The sequence below is a fragment of the Heptranchias perlo genome, chromosome 4 (assembly GCF_035084215.1).
Source record: "Heptranchias perlo isolate sHepPer1 chromosome 4, sHepPer1.hap1, whole genome shotgun sequence".
In the NCBI taxonomy this organism is placed as follows: domain Eukaryota; kingdom Metazoa; phylum Chordata; class Chondrichthyes; order Hexanchiformes; family Hexanchidae; genus Heptranchias; species Heptranchias perlo.
In genome coordinates this window covers 14,656,707-14,669,168 of record NC_090328.1, presented here as the reverse complement: position 1 = coordinate 14,669,168, position 12,462 = coordinate 14,656,707, and the positions used below count along the sequence as shown (strand labels likewise).

At 45.1% G+C, this 12,462-nt stretch overlaps 1 protein-coding gene across 1 annotated transcript in view; it reads left to right on the top strand.

The window, feature by feature from the left end:
• The window catches only part of hpgd (15-hydroxyprostaglandin dehydrogenase), a 50,751-nt gene that overhangs the window by 24,971 nt on the left and 13,318 nt on the right, over positions 1–12,462 (top strand). Inside the window, exons 5-6 of the mRNA XM_067982506.1 lie at positions 9,469–9,545; positions 10,767–10,930. Coding sequence (XP_067838607.1) covers positions 9,469–9,545; positions 10,767–10,930 — 241 coding nt within the window. The remainder of the gene's footprint in view (positions 1–9,468; positions 9,546–10,766; positions 10,931–12,462) is intronic.

Genomic DNA, 12,462 nt, shown 5'->3' with positions numbered 1-12,462 from the left:
AAAAGGCATTCGATAAGGTGCCACATAAAAGTTCACACTGCCTGAGGAAGGGGAAAGCCCCCGAAAGCTTGTGGGATTAAAAATAAAATCGTTGGACTATAACTTGGTGTTGTAAAATTGTTTACAAAACATAAAAGGTTGTTACACAAGATAAGGGCTCATGGGTTTGGGGATAACATATATTAGCGTGGATAGAAGATTGCTTAACGGACAGAAAACAGAGTAGGGATAAATGGGTCATTTTCAGGTTGGCAGGCTGTAACTAGTGGAGTGCCGCAAAGGTCGGTGCATGGACATCAGCTATTTACAATCTATATTAATGACTTAGATGAAGGGACCGAATGTAATGTAACCAGGTTTGCTGATGATACAAAGCCAGGTGGAAAAGTAAGCCTGTGAGGAGGACACAAAGAGGCTGCAAAGGGATATAGACACTTTAAGTGGGCAAGAAGGTGGCAGATGGACTATAATGTGGGGAAATGTGAGGTTATTCACTTTGGTAGGTAGAATAGAAAAACAGAATATTTTTTAAAAGGTGAGAAATTATTAAATGTTGGTGTTCAGAGAGACTTGGATGTCCTTGAACAAGAAACACAAAAAGTTAGCATGCAGGTGTACAGCAAGCAATTAGAAAGGTAAATGGAATGTTGGCCTTTATTGCAAGAGGGTTGGAGAACAAAAGTAAGGAAGTCTTACTATTGTTACAGGGCTTTGGTGAGACCTCACCTGGAGAACTGAGTACAGTTTTGGTCTCCTTATCTAAGGAAGGATATACTTGCATTAGAGGCGGTGCAACAAAGGTTCATTAGAATAATTCCTGGGATGAGAGTGTTGTCCTATGAGGAGAGGTTGAATAGAGTGGGCCTATACTCTCGAGATTAGAAGAATGAGAGGTGATCTCATTGAAAGATATAAGATTATGAGGGGGCTTGACAGGGTAGATGCTGAGAGGTTGTTTCCCATGGCTGGAGAGTCTAGAACTAGGGGGCATAGTTGCAGGATAAGGGGTCAGCCATTTAAGACTGAAATGAGGAGGAATTTCTTCACTCAACGTTGTGAATCTTTGGAATTCTCTACCCCAGAGGCTGTGGATGCTGAGTCATTGAATATATCCAAGGCTGAGCTAGACAGATTTCTGGACTCTAGGGGAATCAAGGAATATGGGGATCGGGCAGGAAAGTGGAGTTGAGGTCGAAGATCAGCCACGCTCTGATTGAATGGCGGAGCAGGCTCGAGGGGCCATGTGATCTACTCCCGCTCCTATTTCTTATGTTGCCCTCTCACTTCTGAGTCGGAAGGTTGTGGGTTTAAGCTTCACTCCAGGACTTAACCACATAATCCAAGCTGACACTTCAGTGCAGTGCTGAGAGGGGTTTTGCATTGTTGGAGATTCTGTCTGTTAAGCACCTTGGAATGTTTTACTACATTAAAGGAGCTATATAAATGCAAGAAGTTGTTGTTGTTGTTGGATGAGATGTTAAACCAAGATGTCTGCCCGCTGAGGTGGCTGTGAAATATCCCATGGCACTTCAAAAAAGAGCAGGGAGTTCTCCTGGTGTCCTAGCCGACATTCATCCCTCAACTGACACCATCAAAACGTTTTTACGCAAGAGTTGTGAGGCATTAGAATACACTACAAGAGCTAGTGATTGAAGCAGAGACAATGTCAACATTTAAGAATCGGTTAGATGTGGCAGAATGGTTGGTGACCAGAGGACACCCGATTTAAGATAATTGGCAAAAGAACCAGGGGGGAGGTGAGGAGTTTTTATTTTAACGCAGCGAGTTGTTATGATCTGAAATGCAATGCCTGAAAGGGTGGTGGAAACAGATTCAATAATCACTTTCAAAAGGGAATTTGATAAATACTTGAAGGGGGATAAAATGCAGGGCTATGGGGAAAGGGCAGGGGGGTGGGATTAATTGAAATACCTCTTTAAAAGAGCTGGCACAGGCATGGTAGGCCAAATGGCCTCATTATATGATGTATGGTTGAAGGAAGGGAGAATAAAGGGATATGGGAACAGGTTGGGCACATGGATTAGGTCTACTGCTCATGTAGAGTATGGACAACACGGACTGGTTAGGCCGAATGATCTGTTTCCGTGCTGTAATTTCTATGTAATTCTACATTGAGAACTTGAGAAAATGCTACATTAAAGCAAGTTCTTCTTTAAAACCTACCTCTTCGACCACCTCTCCTAATTACACTTGCTTAGGTCCAGCCCCACCTAAGAAACACCATGGAATATTTTGTAGATGAAAACATAAAATTACAAAGGGATATTGATAGATTAGGTGAATGGGCAAAACTGGCAAATGGAATTCAATGTAGACAAATGTGAGGTCATCCACTTTGGATCAAAAAAGGATAGAACAGGGTACTTTCTAAATGGTAAAAAGTTAAAAACAGTGGATGTCCAAAGGGACTTAGGGGTTCAGGTACATAGATCATTGAAGTGTCATGACCAGGTGCAGAAAATAATCAATAAGGCTAATGGAATGCTGGCCTTGATATCTAGAGGACTGGAGTACAAGGGGGCAGAAGTTATGCTGCAGCTATACAAAACCCTGGTTAGACCGCACCTGGAGTACTGTGAGCAGTTCTGGGCACCGCACCTTCGGAAGGACATATTGGCCTTGGAGGGAGTGCAGCGTAGGTTTACTAGAATGATACCCGGACTTCAAGGGTTAAGTTAGGAGGAGAGATTACACAAATTGGGGTTGTATTCTCTGGAGTTTCGAAGGTTAAGGGGTGATCTGATCGAAGTTTATAAGATATTAAGGGGAACAGAAAGGGTGGATAGAGAGAAACTATTTCCGCTGGTTGGGGATTCTAGGAGTAGGGGGCACAGTCTAAAAATTAGAGTCAGACCTTTCAGGAGTGAGATTAGAAAACATTTCTACACACAAAGGGTGGTAGAAGTTTGGAACTCTCTTCTGCAAACAGCAATTGATGCCAGCTCAATTGCTAAATTTAAATGTGAGATAGATAGCTTTTTGGCAACCAAAGGTATTAAGGGATATGGGCCAAAGGCAGGTATATGGAGTTAGATCACAGATCAGCCATGATCTTATCAAATGGCGGAGCAGGCACGAGAGGCTGTATGGCCTACTCCTGTTCCTATGTTACATTTAAGATGTTATATAAATACAAGTTGTTGTACTGACTGAGAAGCAATTAAAAGTTTCCTTTCCTGTATACACTTGCCACGTGAAAAAACAGCATCGACTACCTTTTGGTTTCTGTGAGCTGTGTGAACAGATATCGATTTGATCTCTAAGCACTAGCTACTACAGGATATTTGTTTTTTGGTATGAGTCATGCTATGTAGGTTTTTCCAATGCACACGCCAGCTGTTTACAGTTGAGTGCAATAGGTTCAGGCTTTGCACGACAGAAAACAGTGACGGCAGATGTCCAGATTGCTAAGATGGGAGCAAAGATTGAGGATATGAGACTGAGCGAGAACCAGTGCTGCAGCTAATGGGGACCCACAAGGAATAGTCTGTTGCAGCCAAATTCACCAATGACCATGTTGCACTATCTCTCCTTATCCTCCTCAGCCTTTCAACAGCCTTTGACACAGTTGACCATGCTATCGACCTCCTACGACTATTGTCCATCTCATTGGGACTGTCCTCACTTCGTTCCACTTTTACCCATCTGTTCGTAGCCAGAACATCTCCAGAAACCTTGTCTCTTCCTGCCCCTAATAGCATTATCTCTGGAGTCCCCCCAAAGATTCATCCTTGGCCACTTCCTCCTCCTCAACTACATGCTGCCCCTTGGCGATATCATCTGCAGACATGGAGTCAGCTTCCACATGTACGCTAACGACACCCAACCGTAACTCCCTACCACCCTTCTCGTTCCCGCCACTGCCTCTGTTGTCAGACTGCTTGTCGTAATTTCCTCAAATTAGCATTTGGAACATAAGAACATAGGGAATAGGAGCAGGAGTAGGCCATCTAGCCCCTCGAGCCTGCTCCGCCATTCATCAAGATCATGGCTGATCTTCTACCTCAACGCCATTTTCCTGCACTATCCCCATATCCCTTGATGCCTTTAATATCTAGAAATCTATCAATCTCTGTTTTGAATGTACTCAATGACTGAGCCTCCACAGCCCTCTGGGGTGGAGAATTCTAAAGATTCACCACCCTCTGAGTGAAGAAATTTCTCCTCATCTCAGTCCTAAATGGCCTACCCTTTATTCTGAGACTGTGACCCTTGGTTCTAGACTCTCCAGCCAGGGGAAACATCTTCCCTGCATCTACCCTCTCGCGCCCTGTAAGAATTTTGTATGTTTCAATGAGATCACTTCTCATTCTTCTAAACTCTAGAGAATGCAGGCCTAGTCTACTCAATCTCTCCTCATACGACAATCCCGCCATCCCAGGAATCGGTCTGGTGAACCTTCGTTGCACTCCCTCCATGGCAAGTATATCCTTTCTTAGGTAAGGAGACCAGAATTGTACACAATACTCCAGGTGCGGTCTCACCAAGGCCCTATATAATTGCAGTAAGACATCTTTACTCATGTACTCAAATCCTCTTGTAATAAAGGCGAGCATACCTATTTGCCTTCCTAATTGCTTGCTGCATCTGCATGTTAGCTTTCAGTGACTCATGCACAAGGACACCCAGGTCCCTTTGAACATCAACATTTCCCAATCTCTCACCATTTAAAAAATACTCTGCATTTCTGTTTTTCCTACCAAAGTGGATAACTTCACAATTTTCCACATTATATTCCATCTGCCATGTTCTTGCCCACTCCCATAGCCTGTCTAAATCCCCTTGAAGCCTCTTTGCATCCTCCTCACAACTCACATTCCCACCTAGTTTTGTGTCATCAGCAAACTTAGAAATATTACACTTGGTCCCCTCATCCAAATCATTGATATGTATTGTGAATAGCTGCGGCCCTGCGGTATCCCACTAGTCACAGTCTGCCAACCTGAAAAAGACCCGTTTAATCCTACTCTGTTTTCTGTCTGTTAACCAATTCTCAATCCATGCCAGTATATTACCCCCAATTCCATGTGCTATAACGATGTTTACCAACCTCCTGTGTGTGACCTTATCGAATGCCTTTTGAAAATCCAAATACATCACATCCACTGGTTCCCCCTTATCTATTCTACGAGTTACATCCTCAAAGAACTCCAGTAGGATTGTCAAACATGATTTCCCTTTCGTAAATCCATGGAAGATTGAAGCCATTGTGTTAGGTCCTTGCCGTTAATTCCGCGCCCCTGCCCGGCCACTATCTAAGGCTGAACCAGACTGTTCACAACCTTGGTGTCCTATTCAACCTCAAGCTGAGCTTCTGATCCCATAACCTTTCCATCACAAAGACCACCTACTTCCACCTCAGTAACATCACCTGCCTCCACCCCTACCTCATCCCAACTGTTGCTGAAATGCTCATTCATGCCTTTGTCACCTCCAGATTCTTCTAGCAAGCCTCCCAACCGCCACCCTCCGTAAACTTCAGCTCATGCAAAAACTCTGCTGCCTGTATACTATCCTACACCAAGTCCCACTCACCTATCGCTTGCTGACCTTGCTGACCTACCTTGTCTTCTTTGGCTTGGCATCCAAGTGAAGCACTTTGGGTTGTTTTCCTGCATTAAAGGTGCAAATACAAGTTGATGATGTTAGCAGTGCTGAGGGAGTGCTGCACTGCCTGAAGATGTTGCTATACCCTTCTACTTTATAATATGAACCTAGAAACTACACTGTGCCATATTGATGTACGAACAGCGAAGAGGTAATTTTGTGATCCTGCAGCCGCAGAATGTGATGGCAGAGAGCGCAGAAAAAACAAGCATTCCCTTCTGCTGAGAGCAGGGACCTCCAAATCGCCCCCTTTTATTGTATTTATGTGGAACAAGCCGACCTGCTACTTTAACGGAGGCATTAATCTATTTAAATAGAAAGGCTAAAGCCTCTGTTTTGGCAGACAGACAGTTTTATACAGAAGTGTTGAGTAAGTTCATGTACTCTTGGGATGTGGGGACACTGGCGAAGCCATATTGATTGCCCGCCCTGAGTTGTCTCAGTGATTATTTTTACAACAGAGGGACTTGCTTGAAAGCATTGTCAAGCATGTTGTGGGGCTGAAGTCATGTGTAGGCTAGGAGTAGCAAGTTCCTCTTTCTGAAGGATATTAGCAAACTAGTTGGGTTTTCACAGCAATCCAGCAGCTTTTAGGGCTCATTTTAGGACCCTATTTATTGAATTCAGTTTCACTACCGGCCATGGTGGGATTGAGAGTTTATAACCTCTGGGTTCCTAGTCTAATACCCTAATCAGTATACTACACTACCGTGCCTAGCAACATATCACAATCGTTGTAATTAAATCAGTAATGGGCCAGATTATGCTGTCAAAATAATGGTGAGGCTAATGGCGTTCGCCACTATTTATGCGTAAATAGTACAACAACTTCAGGGGAGGAGCAGATGCGCGGTTAAACACGGATATCCAAAAGTTGCTGTCCGAGATGCACTGCTTCACCATTAGCTTCTCAAACGGAATCTCGCTGTCCAACTCATCATTGAAATGCATTGAATGGGGTGATGTTGCCGTATTTGCACGGGTCCTAGTGCAAGAAAATCAAAAAGTTGGTATGCAGGTGCAGCAGGTGATCAAGAAAGCCAACGGAATGTTGGCTTTTATTGCTAGGGGGATAGAATATAAAAACAAGGAGGTATTGCTGCAGTTATATAAGGTATTGGTGAGACCGCACCTGGAATACTGCATACAGTTTTGGTCTCCATACTTAAGAAAAGACATACTTGCTCTCGAGGCAGTACAAAGAAGGTTCACTCGGTTAATCCCGGGGATGAGGGGGCGGACATATGAGGAGAGGTTGAGTAGATTGGGACTCTACTCATTGGAGTTCAGAAGAATGAGAGGCGATCTTATTGAAACATATAAGATTGTGAAGGGTCTTGATCGGGTGGATGCAGTAAGGATGTTCCCAAAGATGGGTGAAACTAGAACTAGGGGGCATAATCTTAGAATAAGGGGCTGCTCTTTCAAAACTGAGATGAGGAGAAACTTCTTCACTCAGAGGGTGGTAGGTCTGTGGAATTTGCTGCCCCAGGAAGCTGTGGAAGCTACATCATTAGATAAATTTAAAACAGAAATAGACAGTTTCCTAGAAGTAAAGGGAATTAGGGGTTATGGGGAGCGGGCAGGAAATTGGACATGAAGCTGAGTTCGGATCGGTCAATGCCCTGTGGGTGGCGGAGAGGGCCCAGGGGCTATGTGGCCGGGTCCTGCTCCGACTTCTTGTGTTCTTTAGATTTGTGGTTGGGATCAGATCAGCCATGATCTTATTGAATGGCGGAGCAGGCTCGAGGGGCCGATTGGCCTACTCCTGCTCCAATTTCTTATGTTCTTATGTTCTTATGTAAACGTGCCACGGAAAGTTAGGTCTTGTCATTTGAAGTGTAAGTACCCTTTTAACGATGTGATAAGTATTAACTACATCAACCTTTCTGGCACTGAAAATTAACTATTATGAGTGTGGAGTCTCATTCCTTCAGGTATTAATTGTTGGAAATTTTAAAAATGTAAACATTTTTTTAAAATTTACTTTTTCTTTTCTGTTTCTTTTTTCTCTCTTAATCCAATCTTTCTTTCCCTCTTTGTTTCTGTACCTGATTTGACATTGAATTCACCCTCTCTAATTTACCCTTCCTTCTCAGTCTCTGAGCTGTTAATTTCACATTCCTAATCCCATGTGCCCAACCTGTTATTGTATCCCTTTATTCCCATTGCCTTCAACCACCTATCTAACCTATCCTCAGAAGTCGACTAATTCTGGTAGTGCGTTGTTCCTTTGTGTAAAAATATTTCTCCCGCTCTGTCTCCTAAATCTCTTGTGTTTAATCTTACATCTATGTCTCCATGTTCTCGACTCTTCAAGATGAGAAACAGTTTGTTTCTATCCACCCCATCCCACCCCATCACAATTTTAAACACCTATCGAACCACTCTGAAATCTCCTCTGTTCTAATGAAAACAGCCCCAATTTATAATGGAAAAGGTTGACAAGAAGTATGCACAGATGTGAGATCATATACGCGCACACACACATGACCGTAGTAATAGAATGTTTGGTTTCAGAGTTGTGTAACCAGTATTTGGTGTTCATATTTCAGGCATCCTTGTTTTCAAATCCCTCCATGGCTTCGCCCCTCCCTTACTCTGTAACCTCCTCCAGCCCTACAATCCTCCGAGATCTCTGCGCTCCTCCAATTCTGGCCTCTTGCGCATCCCCGATTTTCATCGCTCCACCATTGGCGGCCGTGCCTTCAGCTGCCTGGGCCCTAAGCTCTGGAATTCCCTCCCTAAACTTCTCTATCTCTCCACCTCCCTCTCCTCCTTTAAGACGTTCCTAAAAACCTACCTTTTTGGCCAGCTGCCCTAATATCTCCTTAGAACGTTTTACTTCATTAAAGGCACTATATAAATGCAAGTCATAGTTGTTTTTTTTTATTCGTTCACCCGATGTGGGCGTCGCTGGCGAGGCCAGCATTTATTGCCCATCCCTAATTGCCCTTGAGAAGGTGGTGGTGAGCCGCCTTCTTGAACCGCTGCAGTCCATGTGGTGACTGTTCTCCCACAGTGCTGTTAGGAAGGGAGTTCCAGGATTTTGACCCAGCGACAATGAAGGAACGGCGATATATTTCCAAGTCGGGATGGTGTGTGACTTGGAGGGGAACGTGCAGGTGGTGTTGTTCCCATGTGCCTGCTGCTCTTGTCCTTCTAGGTGGTAGAGGTCGCGGGTTTGGGAGGTGCTGTCGAAGAAGCCTTGGCGAGTTGCTGCAGTGCATCCTGTGGATAGTGCACACTGCAGCCACGGTGCGCCGGTGGTGAAGGGAGTGAATGTTCAGGGTGGTGGATGGGGTGCCAATCAAGCGGACTGCTTTATCTTGGATGGTGTCGAGCTTCTTGAGTGTTGTTGGAGCTGCACTCATCCAGGCAAGTGGGGAGTATTCCATCACACTCCTGACTTGTGCCTTGTAGATGGTGGAAAGGCTTTGGGGAGTCAGGAGGTGAGTCACTCGCCACAGAATACCCAGCCTCTGACCTGCTCTAGTAGCCACAGTATTTATATGGCTGGTCCAGTTAAGTTTCTGGTCAATGGTGACCCCCAGGATGTTGATGGTGGGGGATTTGGCGATGGTAATGCCGTTGAATGTCAGGGGGAGGTTGCCGTTGAATGTCAGGGGGAGGTGGTTAGACTCTCTCTTGTTGGAGATGGTCATTGCCTGGCACTTATCTGGCGCGAATGTTACTTGCCACTTATGAGCCCAAGCCTGGATGTTGTCCAGGTCTTGCTGCATGCGGGCTCGGACTGCTTCATTATTTGAGGGGTTGCGAATGGAACTGAACACTGTGTTGTTGTTTAATCCATTCTAGTGTTTTTGTATATCCATTCAGGTATATTCCCAGCACCACATGGACCAGTGTACACAGCCACAAAACATGGTGTGGTTGGATTCACCAGGGCTATAGCAGTAAGTACACTCAAGTCATTATTTTTCTCCCATTGTCATTATTATCTCCGTGTGTGTCTTTGCTGTTCGTATTAACATTTTGCTGTGGTCAGGTGGAATCAGTGTTTTAAATTTCTTTATGACTTTAGTATTGTGCGCGACTTTGTGCTCAAGATATTGGTGCCAGGGAATAGAACATTCCTCTCAATTGCTAGATGCAGACTAAAGATTTCTTCATTCTGCCGCACCAACAAGGCTTAGCCCTAACCTCAGACTGGCAATCCCCATTGCATCATGTGACATTTTTTCATTCTCCACATCAGCTGTCCTGTTGTGAGTGAGAATGCTGATTTCATGTTGAATTGGAGGCCCATTCCCTCAAGAATCAGGATCGAGACTGCCAAAAACCCATTTCACGTAGGATCCTTGACGGAGAAACTTCTCATGCCGTTTACTTGGATTGGATTTGAACCCAGGTTCCAGAAGGAAAAGGCCAGTGTCTAACCTGCCATGCCACTCGGTCTCCCCCCTCAATGTATTGGATCTTAATGTTTTCAAATTGGAAATATAAGGGCAGATTTTCCTGCCCCTCACCACCAGGCGCTGGGGTGCCAGGATTTCCTGTCCTGGGCTATTACCGCTGTAGAATCGCCAGCAAACAGCCTCATACCTGACCATATGACAGAGGGATTGTTATTGATGAAGCAATTGAGGATTGTTGGTCCAAGGACGCTGCCCTGAGGAATTCCGGCAGTGATGACCTGGGGCTGCATTGCTTAGTATGGCCCTGGTAGGGCCTAGTACTGGCAGAATGGGCAGGAAATGTAAACGCAGCTGCAGGCTTTTGAGATCGGGGCCTTCTAGCTGCTGATGGAGATTGGCATCCAGAAGGTCCCCAAAATCCTGGAACTCCGAGCCTCACAGCATTGTGAGAGTACCTTCGTTGACTGCAGCAGCTTTCTTTTTAAAAAAAAAAGCGAACCACTACCACCTTCTCAAGGGGCAACTAGGGATGGGGAATAAACGGCTGCCTTGCCAACGACCCCCCCCGCCCCCAAAGAATCCCAAAAACCAAATAATTTCTCAGTATTCTGGTGGGGTGAAAGAGCACTCAGCTCCTGTCTTCAGCTTGCTCCAGGACTCCCAGGGGCCTTCACAGGGCGCCCAGCCTGATGTGTAAGATGTGCTCAGTGGGACCACATTGTACGGTGGATGGTAACTCTCCAGTGGTTTTCCTTTCAGGCAACATCAATGCTCTCAGGCTACGGAGTTCGGATCAACACCATTTGTCCGGCTTTTGTGGATACTCCACTTCTGAACTCTGTGAATTGTGAGGAAATGATGGGAAAATATTACAAATTCAAAGACTCCGTCAAAATGATGATGCAGCATTACGGAATATTAGAGTAAGTACTTTTTGAGAGGTGAAAAAGTAACGTAATAAACTAAAATGTCTGATAGGAAGTGAGTGGCTTTGAAGTATAAGCCCCCTACCCACTTTCCCCAAGTTGGGGGGGGGGTGGGGGTTTACTCTATCATGATGCTCTTCACCAAACAGCCAAGCAGCACTTTTTCACACAGAGGGTTAAGGAAATCTGGAAAACTCTTCCCCCAAAAAGCTGTGGACGCTGGGAAATTGAAATTTTCAAGCCTGAGGTCGATAGCTTTTTGTTAGTTACGGATTTAAAGGGATATGAGAAAAAAGCCGGGTAAATGAAATTGAGGTACAGATCAGCCGTGATCTAAACGTAGAAAATAGGAGCAAGAGTAGGCCATTTGGTTCTTCGGGCCTGCTCCGCCATTCAAAATGATCATGGCTGTAATCTCATTGAATGGCGGAACAGGCTCGAGGGGCTGAATGGCCTACTCCGGTTTGTCTGGGGGTAATTTCAACCTATGGGATTGGGTGGAATGCTGGTTTTGCACCCGGCCAATATTGACTCTGATGGAGGGTAAAATCAGGCGGGGTGCAAAATCTAGTGTTGCACCCGATCCCGTCAGTTTCCCGACTAGCAGGTTAGGTTAAAATTGCTCACCAGAGGAAATAAGCGTACAAATTAGTTTTGGGCATTAATGCAAAACAGACGTCAGTGAATCACCCACCCATTTTACATTCTGGTCTATTTTCTTTCCCATTGACATCAAGCAGACTGAAACTGTCCACTGCTATTCCTCATCAGGTTCTGAAACATTCCCAAGGGGTCCTTTTTAATCGATTCTGGAACTGTCCACCTTACTCCCTCTGAGTTTGATCAGTGTGTCTTTGCTACTGACGCTGGTTGAGGCTGAGGAGGCTGAGGGGGGACATGATTGAGGTGTACAAAATTATGAGGGGCACAGATAGGATGGATACTAAGGAGCTTTTTCCCTTCGTTGAGGGTACTATAACAAGGGGACATAGATTCAAGGTAAAAGGCGGGAGGTTTAGAGGGGATTTGAGAAAGAACTTTTTCACCCAGAGGGTGGTTGGAGTCTGGAACTCACTGCCTGAAAGGGTTGTAGAGGCAGGAACCCTCACAACATTCAAGAAGCATTTGGATGAGCACTTGAAATGCCATAGCATACAAGGCTACGGACCAAATGCTGGAATATGGGATTAGAGTAGACAGGGCTGATGGCCGGCGCGGACATGATGGGCCGAAGGGCCTCTATCCGTGCTGTATAACTCTATGACTCTATGGTTGGAAAAAAGCTGGAAAATGGTGCACGCAGCAGCAGCAACAGCTTGCGTTTATATAAAAACAGAAAATGCTCGGAAACACTCAGCAAGTCCGGCAGCATCCGGGGAGCAAGAAAGAGAGTTAACGTTTCAGGTCGCTGACCTGTCGTCAGAACTGGAAGAAGTTAGAGATTTAACAGTTTATAAGCAAGTACAGAGGCAGGGAAGAAAGGGGAGGGGGGTGAGGAAGGGAGGAAAGAACAAAAGGGAAAGGTCAGT